General features: G+C 31.8%; 1 protein-coding gene across 1 annotated transcript in view; it reads left to right on the forward strand.

Moving 5' to 3' along the window:
* LOC145334600 (uncharacterized) overlaps nucleotides 1-18639 on the forward strand; it is a 90030-nt gene that overhangs the window by 66419 nt on the left and 4972 nt on the right. Inside the window, exons 7-9 of the mRNA XM_080180119.1 lie at nucleotides 8125-8219; nucleotides 8551-8668; nucleotides 16029-16169. Of these exons, the coding sequence (XP_080036245.1) occupies nucleotides 8125-8219; nucleotides 8551-8668; nucleotides 16029-16169 (354 nt within the window). The remainder of the gene's footprint in view (nucleotides 1-8124; nucleotides 8220-8550; nucleotides 8669-16028; nucleotides 16170-18639) is intronic.

Consider the following 18639-nt stretch of genomic DNA (forward strand, 5'->3'; position numbering starts at 1 on the left):
GTCCCTTATCCAATCCCTGAATTTTAGAACTAAGTATTATATTGAAAACTAAAGTATCTGGATGTATGTGCGTTCGTTAATTAACTTATTTTTAAACCTAGCCCCCTTCCGTAATGGAGCGATGAATATTTTAATAGTTATTTCTCGCTAATAGTATTATAAACGGCTTTCCGCGGACATAGAATGTACAATCATGAGATTAAAACTAGTTTTTTTTAGCCCCGAGGTGCCGAAGGCACCGGCTAAAAAAACTGGTTTTAATCTTATGATTGTACATTTTATATTCGTAGAAAGCTGGATATAATACGATGCTAGACATTTTTTTGTATGGATGAGAACCGGTTCCTATCCACCGGATTCGAATGAATACGAGAAAATAAAATACTAGGATCTCCTCTGTAGTAAACAACAGCCTACTCATTTTTCTCACTTTATATTCAATTCTTCATCAGAGAGTTCTTTCAAATTCAACCTTTCAGGATAATTGCTCAACACGGAATAAATTTCTAAAATTGCATTTTTAGTAGCTTAGCTACTCTATAATAGTGTGTTGTAAGTACGTTGTGGTTTATCGTACTTACAATTAAAGCCTATCAAACATATGACCATTGTAACAATATTATATGTCTATTATATTGTATGGATCAAAAGTTATTATGGCTGATGATATGTTATTGGAATAAAGGTACTAAGAAAGAGAGGGAATGTCTGATTGAGCCAATAGGAGAATCGCATCGGAATTTACATTGGATCTCATTGGTTGAAATTGTGTACACATTTTGCTACAAAGGCATGTTTTTTTTCATATCATACATACATAAAAGTCAGCTGTAAACAGTATATTTTCTTAATAGAAAGCTTTGCGGAATCAGAATTAATTGCCCAAAAATTTCGTTTAAATTTGAAAGCTTAGTAACGAGGTGGATTCTTAAAAAAAAAGTTAGGCTGGCTACTCGCTGGTGAGGCAAAATTATTTTTGTAAAAAATCCTCCAAAATCGAATAAAAAAATTTACAAAAATTAAGTAAAATCTTAAAGGGTTATTAACATATGATTTTGTTTAATTTTTTGTAGATTTTTAATGTGCTTTTGGATGATTTTTCACAAAAATAATTTTGCCTCACTATCGAGTAGCGAGTCTATAATTTCTTAAGAATCCACATCAGCTTGAGTCGAAAGTAAACAATACTTTTGTCTGCTAGAAATGTTCCTTCTTAGATTTGACGAAAAAAGGGTTCAGAATATGCTTCTATTCTTCTATTTCTATTGTTATTGGCTTGCTGCATTACGTTGATTTGATGACAGCAAAATAGTATAACAAAGCTATATGTTATTAGAAAAGTCCTAAATTGTTTACATCTAAAGCTTGTACAACTACATATAAGGTGTACATCAACTTACCATCCAATAATTTTAATCGCATATTATTAAAACAGCACAAAATACACTACCCCTGTGCTTCCACTTATCATCAAACAACCAATTGTTTTGCCAAATTGTATCTTTTGGTGAAAATTAAACAACTAGAATGTGATAATAGGCGTAAGTAATTGCACACCATACTCTAAATATAACAATATACTTTGATGGAAGGAATTTTAAACCTACTACACAGGTCTTATTAATAGAGTTTCTTAGACAGACCAAATTCCTATAGCAACGCCACTCTGTACGTCCATCAGTTTTCCAAGTATTTTAGATTCTATTATTTGAAGAAAATAGAATATTTAGAAAATCTACAAATTTGATTCTCAATAATACCTCAATTAATGAGTAGCTTTGGTACTAAAAGAACATATATACTTTTACCCCTTAAATCTCCTTTTATATCAGCGCTATAATGTAAGCTATTGTAGTTATGCCTATATTCTATTTATTTAACAAAGTTTCAATTCAAAACTTTCAATAGACGGATTAACCTAGGTGTTATATATTGATAGATTTATACCGAAAAGTGATAGATAGATAGATAGATAGATAGATAGATAGATAGATAGATAGATAGATAGATAGATAGATAGATAGATAGATAGATAGATAGATAGATAGATAGATAGATAGATAGATAGATAGATAGATAGATAGATGAAAAAAAGCTTTCCCCTAGTTCAAAATTCTATATATTTTGATACAGAGTTTCTATTGGTTATGACAATAAAGATCAATTGAAACCTTCAATTAAGATAAACATAATTGCCCTTTCTGAAGATTAAAATTATTAGTGAAAAAGTTTGAATATTGTTGTTTTGTACAAAGTTCCTAAAGTACATAGCATAAGAATTTAGAGGTGGGGGGGGGGGGAGGGGTTACTAGTAGATAAATAAAGATTCTACCAATAATTATTAATAAAACCTAACAATACATGAATTAAAGAAAATATGACTATAAATGATTTTCTCATTATAAGGTCTAGCCATTTCTGATATTACATTATCTGGTTTATTTTTATATATGTAAAGCATCTTCATATGTACTTGTAATTAATAGATCTTCCTAATGATAAGACAATAGACGATAAATTGATGTACAAACCTAATTGTTATAAACAAAATTTCCCCCTTCTGTAGATTAAAATTATTCATGGGAATGATTGTTCAACCCCACCAAGTCCCCAAATTATTTTTGTCATCTAACGCAAACTTTGGGTACCAGTATAATTCACACAAACATTACAGGATTGAAACAATGAGAAAAAATCACGAGCAATGTTTATTTCTGAATGATAGATATTAGTGTGCATTCAATTCCGCACTAGCAAAGTATCTTAATATCATATCATTATTACACAGGGAGGGAGGGGACATTAGGCTATTTATTACACTAGTACCCAAAGTTATATAAAAACGTTTTCTTATTCGTTGGCTAAAAAAATTTGAGGATTTTTTTTGTCATTGGGGATGTAATTGTACATCAATTTATCGGCCATTGTCTCATACCTTTAGATCCATGATTTGTGATTATTACAGTACAAAATGGCTATTGTTTTACTCGTATCAATAATACTAGAAGATTATCTGGTACTAGCGGATACGCCCCCTAAAGGATTCTAGGATTTCTCTTGAGAGTGTCGTAATAACCTCTCCAAAAATAGTTATAAACCTTCACCGGACCTATGCGAAGCTACCCAGAAAAAGAGAACCATATAGGTTCAGATGTTTGCTAGACCTTCGTTACAAACAGACAGACTGACAGACAGACATCATGTTACGTAAGGATTGTGTGTTTTTTGACCATGAAACTCCATATGAATGGTATATTATGCGGAATTTAATGCACACTAATAGATGCTCTGAAATTTAACACCTCTCTATTCTTCAACAACTTAGTTTTTTTTAGATTATCCACCAAACAATTTACAAATATGTTAAAACACATACTGCTGCTATGTTAAGAGTGTGTCTATCAAAGTAGGATTATGTGTTGTTACTATGCTATGCCAGTAGCATGACAATAATATATCTTATCATATTAAATAGTAACATTTTACTAACCACTGAACCGATTGAGTACTTTATTTTAGGGAAGCTTCACAAAGGTCTTGGAGGGTTTGTTTTATTTCTAAATTTTAGTCTTAGGGTGGTTTCAGGCTATTATATTTCCCCCTTTTTTTGTTGGTAAATAGTAAGTGCAAATAAAAAATATGTGTGACGCCAAGAAAATGGCCATGCAATCAAAGGGTTGTTTGCCTTGTAAATTGAATGTATGTCAACCAGATTTAAAAAAAAAAAATTCAGTGGTTCTTTACAATCGAAAAAAAGTTTTAAAAGATCGTATTTATAGATTATTCATTTGAATTATATTTTTTTTGGATTTGTGTATTTTATTTCATTGGATTTAGGTAATCAATAGGGGCGTTAGTGTTCTATTTAAAATCTATTCTAACAATGTAATAATATGCAAGGATCTAAATTGATCATTGGTTGAAAAGTGTGGACGCTACTAGATAGAACCAAACAAACAAGATTTATTAAAAGAAACTAAATTTTTATGCCAACCAATGAATTATCTGTATTTGATAGGAATGTTTTTTTTTTTGGGGGGGGGGGTTTAAAGTGGTATACATCCTTCTATTTGAGAATAAAAACACATGTTATTACAGTTCAATTTTTAGGAAACCCCCCACCTAAATTATTCCATATTGCGACAATTTTTGAGCAGCGATTATACTCTACAATAGAGTATATAGAGTTCTGTTGGGCAAACAAGACTCAGAGATCTTAAGGGATAAGACAATTGGCGATTAATTGCACAATACACCCCCAATTAGGATAAACAAAACTACCTCTATTGTAGATTAAGATAATTAGTTGAATTGTTTGGAAAAAAGCAGTTGGACAATGACTTATTTTTACTTTTAATCAATGTATAGAATATTTTTAAGGCTTCGCTAGTTTCGGACATTTTTTCGTCCTTGTTGTAATCCCTGGAATCTTTGCAGTTCTTTCCTGGGAAAATATTTTACTATTTTTCTTGTAATTTTTTACAATTTTTTAACACTTCAAAATCATAAAGCAAATTAACTTTAAAAATGTCTAAATATGTTGATATGTTGTTATAATAACAGCACAAAAGTTTTACATTGCACCATCCAGAAAAAGAGAGGACAATGGGCTGTTTATTACACCAGTCCCCAAAGTTTTAAAATAACATCAATTTTGATTGGTTGTTTCATTAAGTTTAGTGTTCAAACGTTTCATCCACTAATTTTAATCTACAGAAGGGTTTATTTTGTGTATCATCATTGGGGATGTACATCAATTTAGTGGCAATTATCTTATCCCTTTAGATCCCTGGCTACCATGTGAAACTTTAGCAAGATAAATTAGCAAAAAGGGGAAAGAAAAAAAACTTACGTGAGCAAATAATGATTTAAATTATATGGCTATAAAACATAATAAAGTATGCTATAAAGTACTAAAGAACCATGGTAATTTATTAAGCTATTACTTATAATAAAGGTATTGATAAATAAATAAAAATGATGTGGACTTTTTTGCTAAATAATTCAGTTACATTCCTCTGATATTGACCAGTTACCTACCAAAAACAAAAATTTAGAAATATAAATTAAAATTGACGGATTGATAAATTTGTTATCAATTCTCACTTCCCAATTATATAGCCTAGAAATATATTGAAAGGAATTTTTCTCGCCTAAAATAACTTAACCCTTACAGCTCGGGCCCCAATTCCCACCTTAATAGATCGGGGGGGGGGGGGGGGCTCCAAGAGCCCCCCCCCTCTATCTCGGCTCCTGTTACAGATAAAGACGTAAAATTTTTTTCTGGTGGTTCATGTGTATTTTTAGAGAAAATTACTTTTTCTAGTCATAGCGGCCAGGCCGCTCCTTAGCCGCTTTTTAGCGGCCAGCCGATAAATTTTAAAACAGCTGTAGAGCGGCCAATTTTGCAGCTAGGATGACCAAATTTTAGGATGAACTTTTATTTTTCATAAAAAAAAAAATACTTTTTCTGATCATCGCCGAAAAACGGCAAATAACGGAAACCGCCATTTTCGGCGGTTACGGCGGTAAAACGGCGGTTGGCGGCGCCAATTAATATTTTTATCTGTTTGTTGTTGCTCAAGGATTTACCAAAAAAAATTATAGGTCTCTAGCTGTAATAGAAGCCACGATATTCATGATATATGTCTGTAGTAAAAGCCAGACAAAAATCGGTCACAAAGTCGGTCAGGGAGCGGTCAAACGGTCATAACACCACTTTTATCAGAAGGTCATTGATATCTAAGTATTCACCAAAAAAATTTTAGGTTTCTACCTTATACACAAAAGTCATAATGTAGAAATTAAGATTTACTTAGATTTTTTTTCTAAATTTGGTGCTACCCAACCGACTTTGACCGGACACCACGACCGACACAGACCAGATATCCTAATAAAATCAACTCTTGCCGACGTATAATTACTAAACTTAAAAAGTCATGAAGTCACAGCACTCCATCTTACCTACAAAAAAAATGAGATTGAAAAAAACTAGAGGGGGGGGCTCTTGGAGCCCCCCCCCCCCCCCGATCTGTAAGGGTTAATGCCAGCATGTATAGTAAAATTGTATCGGTCCTGCTATTTTTGAGATCTTTTGAAAGCAATTGCTGTTACTTTAACCCCTGATCAATACATCAAAATTATTTCATCAAAGGCGAAGGTTATCAAACGAATAAAGGAAGTATCTTATTGATATTAAATACAGGGATCTAAAGGGATAAGACAATACCAGTAAAGTGATGTATTCGCAATGATAATACTTAATGAACTAACAAACAAAATTTAAAAGTCCCCAAAGTTGTTCAACCAACGAATAAGAATACATTAGTTTGAAACTTTGGGCACTAGTGTAATAAACAGCCCATTGTCATTATTCAATATCCAATTCAAAGATTAAACACTAGATACTTGAAATCTATATCTACATTTGAAGATTTAAATGTTAGATGTTAAAAAGATACAATAACAGCAAAGTCAAACTAATAATCATTGAAAAAGGGAGTCACCCCCCCCCCTTACCTATAAAGAAATACGCCCCCATGACAATATGATGATTAGTATTTCCGATTAATTTTCCCAATCCTTTAGAAGGTCAGGTTTAATAATGAAGAAAAAGACATTGTTTTATGTGCAATGCAAAAGTGTTCCTTTTTTATAGCAAGGTTTTTTTTATAAATATTTTGTCAGTATACCCTTTCTAATGTTGCGTCGACAAACAAATAAAATTTTATTGTCCTAAACATAACCTATTATTTAAAGTATTATTTTTCAGTTTTTAGAAGCTTAACATAGGTACTGGGTTGTTTTAGGATAATTTACTGGCCTTTCTTCCCTAGATAATAGGGACAAACCGCTCGCTAGTAAATGACGCTATACTAATGACTTTATTAATTGCAATGTCGACATATTCATGGTCATAACTGACTGTATAAATTCCATAATCTTGCTATCTATAAGGCACTCCATTATGATATATCATATTTCACAAGAGATCATTAAATTATCTAAATTTTTATTAGCGAAGCTATTATATAATAAGTTATTATCTCTGTTTTTTTTCCATCAGTCATTAACGCAAAATACTTCCATATTTCTCACTCTCTCTCTTCTTATCTTGCTTTATATAACACTCTCTCTTTCTCTATCTCTCTTCATCTTTCATCCTATATTTTCTCTTATGATTTTATGCCGATCTGTTTAACTGATTTTCAATGAGCTTTGCTAATGATTACCGTAATCGTCCTTATTTTTCTTGACCTTGACTCGAATAGGGAATGTCTTAGCTCATATACAGACACAAATAAATCTACCATGTTCAATCAAGAATTTTTAAGAGAAAATTTATGCAATCAAGGGGTTATTTGTCTTTAATATTAAGAACGACTAGAGAGACAAAACCATTATTATATATTTCTGCAAGGAAGCTTCTTTTGTCCTGTGTTTTGTTTAGTTATTAAAAAAGACAAAAAGGGCTAACGAGTAGCTAAAACAAATTAGAATTGACACGTAAAGAAGTAAAAGTATTAAAATTATGGAAAAAAGTAAAACTTAAGAAATTGTTGAATTTCCGTTTCCGGTACCTAAGGAGAAAGGGGTTAGTTTTTATAATTATTTTTATTCAACTAGCGGCTGCGTCCCTAACATTGAAGGGAGGGGCAACAGTAAAATAGCCATACCTAGACTTAAATCTAAGAATAATTTTTTAAAATACAATCATACCAAGAGTAAAATGAAAAATAAAAAGGCTTAAACTTGAATCTAAAAATAAAATGGCCTAAAACGAAAGTACAGAATTCAATGAACAATAAAAAACCAAGCACCTTAAACACTTTACATAATGAAATATTGTAACATAAAAGAAATAAAACATATATCTTAAAAACTGATTTCAAAGAAAACATTAAAAAAGCACCCCACCTGGTTAAAAATAGATTCAACAGTCACAAAAAGAGTTAAACAGGAAGGGCGTTTTGTAGTCTTAGTAAAATGTCATTTTTAAAGTTTTGAATTTTATTGAACGGGTTTAGGTTAGTGCTTTAGCATTTATTCACATTTTATGTGTTATTACTGTATACCAGTCTACTGTTCTTTTTTATTATAATTTTAACCTAATTTTATTTTCAGGGCCAGCATGCCTATTTGGAGGAGGGGAAAATAGTGAACAGCGTTTCATCCATAGTTTATAGAGCCAATATAAACGATACAAACTCTACAATAAGGTAGGTCCATTTATTATTATATCTGTGTATCTTTGCTATCATTTTATACATAAATTTATTTATTTGTTTTTTTCTATCTATTTTATCTAGTTATTTTTTCTATATTTCCATCTTCCTGGACGCTTTGCAATTTTACAACCAGAAAAAAAAAAACTAGCTGTTTTTTTTCTCAAATATGTAAACCTGTTACTGTGGTTAAATACATACATCCATTATTTTTTATATCCAGTGTTAAAAATTCAAGCCTTAATTTTATTTTCAGTGGCAAAATTACATCCATTAATGCTATGTTTACTGATCAAAATATTTTAATTATTTTTTTTTTTTTTAGGTGTACTGTACGTCAGGAGGACGAGACTGGTAAAATATTGTACAGCTACTCAGATTTTATTCGGATTCATGTGAACGCCATGCCTCCCCCTCTGCCTGTCATCAGCTATGCGGAAAAGGTTGGTAACTTTTTAAAACTTGTACCATAGGGTTGTGCAAGGCAGAGAGCTGGGGGATAATGGACTGTTTATCATGCTAGTCCCCAAAGTTTTATAATGACGTTTTAATTTGTTGACTTAACAACTTTGTGGACTTTTAATAAATTATGTTAGGTCATTGTCTATTCCTTTAGATATCTAGGTGCAAGGTGGTGGTGTTGGTACCCTCTAAATCATCTCCCCCCCCCCCCCCTGATTAAATGCCCTTTCAGAAAGTACCAACCTCCTTAGTTATAAAGTTTAAAGGGTTGTCAAAATTTTGGATGTGCTACGCGCACCCACTCAGCAAATAATGTTAAAGCATCTAATACCAGAGATATGCTATCTAAGGAAAATTCGATTGTCTGTTTTGAATTTTCAATAGCGGTATTTTTTTTGTCAATATAGGCAGAACATAAAAACAATATATTGGTCTCAAATATAATTTGTGAAGGATAAACATTTTTATTCTAGTGCCATATCTCTGTCATTAGATATAAAAAGAAGATTTATAAAAAGCTTTATTACTAATCTTTTTAAAATGATTTAGACCACATTTTCTAAATGAAAAGTCATAACCCATGACTTTTTATTTTTTTTCCATACAGATTCCACTTTTTTCATTTCAAGGCCTAAACAAACATTTATATGGAAAAAATGTTTTTATATATATACTGAAGCTATTTTTGGAAACCGCCGAATTTATAAAACAACTCCTTAAGAGTTTATAATACCCCCCAAATAGACTCAAAAGTTCAGTATATCATATTTGATTCTAATTCTATTAGCTTATTGGCTTCATGATTAGATATCTTGCAGTTTAAACTTTAATATAATGAATTATAATATACAGTTTTCTGTTCGTCAATTTAATTTCAGTTTGTATAAACTTTTATTTATATTTGGTGTGCGTACACTTGCGCATAGTGTTTCATTTTTTAAAAATAGACACCATAGCAACATAGACGTCCAAGGGAGGGGGGGGGGTAAAGGGGTAATTATCCCCCCCCCCCAAGTGAATTTAGATTTTCAAATTTTACCCCCCCCCCCCCAAATAAAAAAGCTTACCTCAATGATATAAAGATTACCCCCCCCCAAAAAAATTTTATTTTAAAAATTTTACCCCCCCCCAAAAAAATTTTATTTTCAAAATTTTACCCCCCCCCAAAAAAATTTTATTTTCAAAATTTTACCCCCCCCCCCCCCAAATGAAAAAGCTTGGACGCCCCTGCATAGCAATGAAATAAGTTGGAGTGTTGAATGATACAATTAAACTAAGGAGAAGGAACAGTTTTTGCTGTTGTAATAATATTCAGTTATAATAATTTTATATTGAGTGGAAGTGTACGCACACTTTTAGATTTACAGGACATGATACTTTACTTTTTATTTCATTTCATTGACATTACATTTGTACAAATACATAAATGGTGGTATGTCATATTTTCCACAAAAATATACAAATCACCCTAATCGCACATTATTATTACACTACAAAATACATTACTTCATTTTGTGGCATCTACCTTTTAGGATAGTTGGTATTGGACAGAGAAATAGCCTAAAATGGAATAGAAAACTATTTCTAACTTATTTCTGCGATCTTTAGACCTGAATAATAAAATCATGCTGTTTTGTATCATACTAGTAAATTCGTCTCTTGCATTTAAGACTTATCAAAATAGCATAAAAAAAACCATCCCTTTACCTATGTAAGCTTATATAAGATCGGTTCATTGGTTAGCGAGTTCTAATCTACACTAGAAAGAAATAGGATTGTATCTTCTAGCGGATGTGATAAAAAGCGGAATTGATAACACATTAACATTTGTACGAATAAAAAAATTAAATTAGCTAGATTTTGACAAATTTACATATTACATACTTGAATTATACAAAACAAGTATAAATATAAAAATAAATAGGAAGGGAGGGGACAATGGGAAATAAATTAATCTAGAGTTTTTCCCGTTATATGTTTACCTAGGGATATTAAGACAACAATGATAGGATTTTCTTTCTGTAAATAAATATTAGGTATTGGTTGAAATGTTTGAGCACTTAGTTAAAAGTACCCAAAATTCATGGGCCAAAGAATTAGATAAAGTGGTTGTTATCTTTGGGTACTCTAGTATAACATACAGTCTTTTGTCCCATCCCTCCCTGTAATTCAAGTATCAAATTGGTAGGCAATAGATTTATTGTCCAATGACCTATCCCCCCAAATCCTGAATTAATTTGACCCACTTCTTTCTAATAACACGCACAAGAAGTTAGGGATTAGTGGTTTTAAAAAACAAGGACGTTGTCATCAATAGAAAATTTTAGATAAAACTTTTAAAATGTAGGGATATCCTTATACAAAAAGTAACAGGATCTCTGTCTGTTTGTACCAAAAGATCTCTGTAACCGCTGAACCGATATGGTTCTCCTTTACCGTGTATCTTCTCATAGGTCCTTGGAAGGTTTATAACTATTTTGGGTGAGGGTACCACCATCCCCGTAAAATAATAGAGATAATCATAATTTTATTTGTAAAATAAACCTTTGAAAATTATTTAGAAAAAAACTGCTAAACCATTTACTTTAGAGGTTAAAAAATTAAATTCATATCCCACTTTAAAAACTATTAAAAAGACTGACATACAAAACAAATTGTATGATAGGTAGGTAGCTGCGCTAAGATATTGTGGTATCATTTCCCTCGGAAACCCTCAAGTCCCCAAGTCATTGGTTTTAAGTCTTATTCAGAGATAGGGTTATTTTTTCGAAAAAAAAACTTATATTTACAGCGAAGGATGGTACATTGTTTTATAAAGTTTCATAACCACATTTTCTTATTCTTATTTCTTATTTCTACAGAAGACGTAACCCTAAACGATAAAGGTGCGGCAAGGGGAACGACTGTTAAGGGTTAATTTTGTTTTCCATGATTGGGAGGAGGTTGATTTCTCGCCAAATTTTCTAATCTCTGTATTTTTACTTGATTGTACATATATTTTACTTTTTAGAGAAATTTTCCTTTTTTTGATTTTAATAATCCTTTACTCGACTTTTTTTCTAAACTAGATTTAAATTAGCTCCTCGAAAAGTAATATTTCTCGTAACTTCCTTGTTTAATTATACATTTTGAAATTTAATAACATCGATTATTCATAATTGAACGTACTTTATAACGATGTTCGCCTATAAAATGATTTATTAAATAATATTGACAGTTTTTGACATTATAATATATTCTATAATCATAAAAAATAGTTAGCTATCAGGGATCTAAAACAATGGCCGATAAATTGATCTTCATCCCCAATAATGACTCAAAAAATTAACCTTTCTATAGATTGCAATTAGTTTTTAAAACGTTAGTACACTCAACTTAATGAATCAACCAATCAAAGTCCCCAAAGTTGTTTAGCCAACTAATAAGAAAACGTCATTGGAAAATTTTGATGACTAGTGTAATAAACAGCCCAATGTCCCTTCCCTCTCTGGCTCACAATATTAAATGACGTACATACGTACTCTAGTTTTAGATTAGCTGCGCTATAAAACTGCTAAATTGATATTTTAAAACCAAATTTTAAATAAATAACCTAAAATTTTGACACTCAAATGTAAAACAAAACTACAGTTATTACTAAGGATATGTATTCTGAAGAATTTAAACGTTATGGCCATTTTAAAGACCTTAATCAACATAAAGACCTTAACCATTGATGTTAATTTACTTAATTCTACAAGAGACAAAATTAATTGATATAACTTGCTAAATTGAACTAAGTTTTTGTCTTAGAATATTTTAATTTTATTAGAAATAAATATAGAAAATTTGATTCTTTCTTTGATTTTAAGTATACAATAAATTTTATATGTTTAATCCGCTTTTTCCGGATTAAAAAATGTAAACTCCATACACAGTTCTATTGTTAGTACCTAACTTTTAGTTTAGTGTCAATGCCGCATATGTATCACAATTGAAAGTTATTAGAACCGCATATTATTACAATAGCACAATCTGCTCCTTCCCATTTGCGTCATTTTCCTCACTAACAACTATCGTAATCTACTAAATATTTGACCTTTTGCGTATTTAAAATTTCATACGCAAGTTATTGCACACCCCTTTTATTATATATTTGTAAGTGCGAATGGATATATTATTACTTGCATTTAACAACAGATTTTCATGTTTTTTAATAAAGTGAAACACGTAGTGGGCTAAAGTAATGATTTCTCACCTAACACCTCCTTGACCTCAACCTCTCCTCTCCTACTGGATGAACGAACTGACCAATAAATGGCAGGGGAAATAGCAACCTAAATTGATGAAGCAATTTTCAGTTGTATTACAAAAGTTTAAAAGAATATTAAGTAAAAAAATAGTACGGTCCTTTTTTGATTAGTACTTAAAATAGGATTAGATTAGATTTTATTGTTCATTTTAATACCATTATATTATTTAAAAAGGTCATAAATGTGACTATTAAGTATTATTATATTAAAAGAAATATTAAGTTTTAAAAGTCCCGTAAAAAGAAAATAATTGATATATATACACATACAGGTTGTTATAGTGGGAGAAAAAGCCATGTTTTTTTTCAATTTTAGAGCATTAACATTATTTTAATTGAATACCGGATATGCCTTTTTTATTACCTATTACATTTTCTGGTTAGGGTTCTATATTGTCCTCAAATTATAGCATGAAACCAACATATAATCCCCTTAAAATGGTATAAGCTGATATTGATAGCAGTTATTGAATCCTTTTGCTTTAGACAGACTGAAATCAATTAAGGGGACTCTTATTGAATTTTTATTGGTGGATTCATTGTCCAAACGTTTCAACCACTAATTGTAATCTACGGAAGGGGTGATTTTGTGTATCATCAATTTTATCATTGTGTATTGAGGATACCCATTATCGGACATTGTCCTATCCCTTTAGATCCTTGGTAAGTATGAAACGCTATGTGCTTGTGACAATATGTAGAACTGAATGCACACCCAAATATGATATGATCGTTATTTCTAACCATGAAACTAAAATGAAATATAGGAAATGTAAATCTAAACTTAGTTGACTTAATTATCACTTGTTACAAGTTTCATGTTGGGATATGAATTCCGTTTAAAAAGTAGTAAATATTTTTTTTAAGATTTCAATAACTACTTATTCGATTGGGTTCTCTATATGAGGCCCTATGGTAGTTTTAGGCTATTTTATTTTCAGTTTTAAATCATGGTATGGTTTCAAGCTATATTTTACAGCTCCTCTCTGTTCCTTTGAATACAACTCCCCTAGGTGCTAGAGGCGTAATCGCTAGTAATATTAAATAGTATTAAAATGGCCATGAACAGGAAGGGTGGGGCTTTTAGACAAAATATCATAATAGCCCACAAAGTTTTATCAGCTAGTTCATCTGTTGGCTTAAAAACTTTGAAGACTTTAGCAGTGTACGAACTTTTATACCAATAATCTTAACCTATCAGAGGGAAATTTTGTTTATCGTAATTGGAGGTCATTTTATCGTTAATAGTATCAAGATAGCATTATTCTAATCAAATAAAAATATGGTTTTTAATTTATTTAAATTAGTTTATTTGTATGTTATGTTGTTTTTTATCAGGGATAAGACAATGGCCGATAAATTGATATACATCCCCCATGATGATACACAAAATTACTAGTTCTATAGATCACAATTAGTGTTTGAAACGTTTGGACACTCGTTTGGATACCAATTAATCAAAACTCAATAAAAGTCCCCCAACGTTGTTAAGCTAAGGAATTAGAAAACGCTATTATAAAACTTTGGGGACTAAGCAGCCTATTGTCCACTTCCTTACTGGGTTTTATAACATTTTGTATTGCATATCTCTGTGTCTGAAGTTTCCTGTTAATTTTTACAGGAAATACCCTTCAACCAACATTTTATTGGGAGCGTGGCTTCTCTATACATAAATGAAAATTACAGGATATTTATCTGTATGTTTGTCTGCATCGAAGGATCTCGCTAACCACCGATATGGTTCTCCATTATTATGGTTCTTTATTTGTCCAGGGAAGGTTTACTAGTTTGAGGTTACTGTTACCCTCCCAAGAGAATTCGCACTTCCTTTTCTCCTTCTTTCTAAAACTAAAATTTGAAAGGGAAGGTTCGACACACCCTCCCCCCAGCAAACCCTCCTAAGTGCCCCTAGTAAATAATTGATAATATGATAATACATATAGTTATTAGAATAACGTCATGTCACTAATATGTCAGTCAATGCCCAGTTAGAACTTCCAATTCTTTGTAATGTTAATCTTTGATTCTTTGCCCTGTTAAGGATAGCACGTACTTGTTACAAGAAGCTTTGTTTGTAGGGTAACCTTTTGTTTATTTATTTGGTCTTTTTAAAATTTGTTTATCACTTGTTTGTTAGTATAAGTATTCAGGGATCTAAAGGGATGAGACAATGGCCGATAAATTGATGTCCATCACCAATGATGATACACAAAATTAACTCTTCTGTAGATTAAAATTAGTGGTTGAAACGTTTAATCACTAAACTTAATGAATCAACCAATCAAAATTCACTAAAGTTCCTTAAGTTGTTAAGCCAACGAGAAAGAAAACGTTTATTTTTCAACTGATTATATCATAGTTGTAAAGTAGCTACGCTATTAAATTGAAAATAAAAATTTTGCATTAGAAGAAAGACCAAAAATGTACTAAATGACGTAATAAATTAAAATTTACCATATTAGGTGTTCTATTGAACAGCAATCCATTTTAGAAACATCAAAGCTATGGTGTTGTTACTTTTACGCAAAATTAATTTTAAAATGGCAAAATATTAAAACACACAAACTGCTCATGCTTTTTTTTCTTTCTACTAAAATAAGACACTTTGTGCATAACTAACATTGTTTCAATTATAATGTATGAATCTATTCCCTCTATATAAACTACTGCTGCTATGTCATGAACGTGATATTAAAAATGGTGGCATTGGGAATGTCTTGACCCATTCAAAGGCACCTCACATTGCCGTGAACAGTTGGAAATTTTAAACAAAGGTATTGCTATCATAGGGTTAGTTATCTGTTGAGTGTTCCTTACATATTAACCATTTAGTTATCCTTTTCTGTTGGACCATGGACTGAAAATTGATATGGCTTACCAAAGGTAAACAACCACCCGTTGAATACAATTATTTGTTGACACGTTTGAACACTACTAGTTCATAAACCAACCAATCAAATTTGACAATAATACCCAAAGATTCAGGCCAATATTAATCTTTCTCTCCAGGTAATTCAAGAGATAAAATGCTAAATTATATTTTATTTTAGGTTGGAATCGTATCAGGAAGCATCCTGGCCTGCCTATTTTTATTACTGCTGTGCGTGCTACTCACCATGTTCATGTGCAGGCGGGAGAATCATAGGAAGGGGGCGGGCAGGACATCCCCAGATAGTGATGACCATTATCAGGTATATAGATAGATAGATAGATAGACAGACGGGAGAATCATAGGAAGGGGGCGGGCAGGACATCCCCAGACAGTGATGATCATTATCATGTATATAGATAGATGGATAGATAGATAGATAGATAGTTACATAGATACTTAGATAGATAGACAGACGGGAGAATCATAGAAAGGGGGCGGGCAGGACATCCCCAGACAGTGATGATCATTATCAGGTATATAGATAGATGGATAGATAGATAGTTACATAGATACTTAGATATATAGATAGACAGACGGGAGAATCATAGGAAGGGGGCGGGTAGGACATCCCCAGATAGTGATGATCATTATCATGTATATAGATAGATAGATAGATAGTTACATAGATACATAGATAGATAAATAGACGGGAGAATCGGATCATGGAAAGAAAACAAAGTCATTCCTTAATTAGGACAGAAGTCACCTTCCTAGGAAGGACATAAGTAGCTTCCCTTATGTGAGAATTTGTTAGATGAAGGGCATAACTTGTCTCCCTTAACAAAGATTTTGCAAGATGAAGGACATAAGTAGCCTCCCTTCACCACACAAAACCTAGCTTTTTGGTCCTTCACATAGCAAAATCTTGCATAAAATAGTTTATCTGTCCTTCACATAGCAAATTCTTGCAAAACATAGCATTTATGTCCTTCACATAGCAAATTCTTGCAAAACATAGCAAATTCTTGCAAATCATAGCAAATTCTTGCAAAACATAGCATTTATGTCCTTCACATAGCAAATTCTTGCAAAACATAGCAAATTCTTGCAAAACATAGCATTTATGTCCTTCAAATAGCAAATTCTTGGAAAACATAGCATTTATGTCCTTCACATAGCAAATTCTTGCAAAACATAGCAAATTCTTGCAAAACATAGCATTTATGTCCTTCACATAGCAAATTCTTGCAAAACATAGCAAATTCTTGCAAAACATAGCAAATTCTTGCAAAACATAGCAAATTCTTGCAAAACATAGCATTTATGTCCTTCACATAGCAAATTCTTGCAAAACATAGCAAATTCTTGCAAAACATAGCAAATTCTTGCAAAACATAGCAAATTCTTGCAAAACATGGCAAATTCTTGCAAAACATAGCATTTATGTCCTTCACATAGCAAATTCTTGCAAAACATAGCATTTATGTCCTTCACATAGCAAATTCTTGCAAAACATAGCAAATTCTTGGAAAACTTAGCATTTATGTCCTTAACATAGCATTTTGGTCCTTCACATAGCAAAATCTCACAAAACATAGGTTTTTCTGACCTTTTTCTACCAGGAGATCAGAACTAAATCAGAACACACATAACAAGAGTTTTACATAATTTAACTCTGCATAAATTATGATAATTCATTATTATTACCCCTCCCCCCCCCCCCTATTTAAAATTTACCCCTGCATAAATTATGATAATTCTTTATTATTACCCCTCCCCCCCCCTATTTAAAATTTACCTCTGCATAAATTATGATAATTTATGCTGAGTTAAATGTACTGTTTGAACTTCTATCTAACAGGATATGAGAACTGGGAGGTTGTGACACAAAAGAGGCCAGCTATGGTGCCATGTAGGAAAAGTGGCATTGCATTCTAGGGCCTAAAAGGCGTCATAGCTGGCCCCTTTTCAGTCCATCATATGACATGGGAAGGAGGTTGAGGAGCATTTTATGCAGTCTAAATTCCCAAGAATGCAATGCCACTTTTCCTACATGGCACCACCTCCCATGTCATATGATGGACACAAAAGAGGCCAGCTATGACGCCTTTTAGGAAAAGTGGCATAGCATAGTGGAATTTAGGCTGCATAAAATGCTCCTCAACCTCCTTCCCATGTCATATGATGGACTGGAAAGGGGCCAATTGAATAATTGTTAATCTGAATGTACTATGTAAACACTCTTGTTATGTGTGTTCTGATTAAGTTCTCATATCCTGTTAGATAGAAGTTCAAACAGTACATTTAACTCAGCATAAATTATCTTAATTTATGCAGGGGTAAATTTTAAATAGGGGGGGGGAGGGGTAATAATAAAGAATTATCATAATTTATGCAGGGGTAAATTTTAAATAGGGGGGGGGAGGGGTAATAATAATGAATTATCATAATTTATGCAGAGTTAAATTATGTAAAACTCTTGTTATGTGTGTTTTGATTTAGTTCTGATCTCCTGGTAGAAAAAGGTCAGTAAAACCTATGTTTTGTGAGATTTTGCTATGTGAAGGACCAAAATGCTATGTTAAGGACAGTTTTCCAAGAATTTGCTATGTTTTGCAAGAATTTGCTATGTTTGCAAGAATTTGCTATGTTTTGCAAGAATTTGCTATGTGAAGGACATAAATGCTATGTTTTGCAAGAATTTGCTATGTTTTGCAAGAATTTGCTATGTGAAGGACATAATTGCTATGTTTTGCAAGAATTTGCTATGTTTTGCAAGAATTTGCTAT

This window comes from Acartia tonsa, chromosome 12, assembly GCF_053477335.1.
Source record: "Acartia tonsa isolate MP-2025a chromosome 12, ASM5347733v1, whole genome shotgun sequence".
Classification (NCBI taxonomy): domain Eukaryota; kingdom Metazoa; phylum Arthropoda; class Copepoda; order Calanoida; family Acartiidae; genus Acartia; species Acartia tonsa.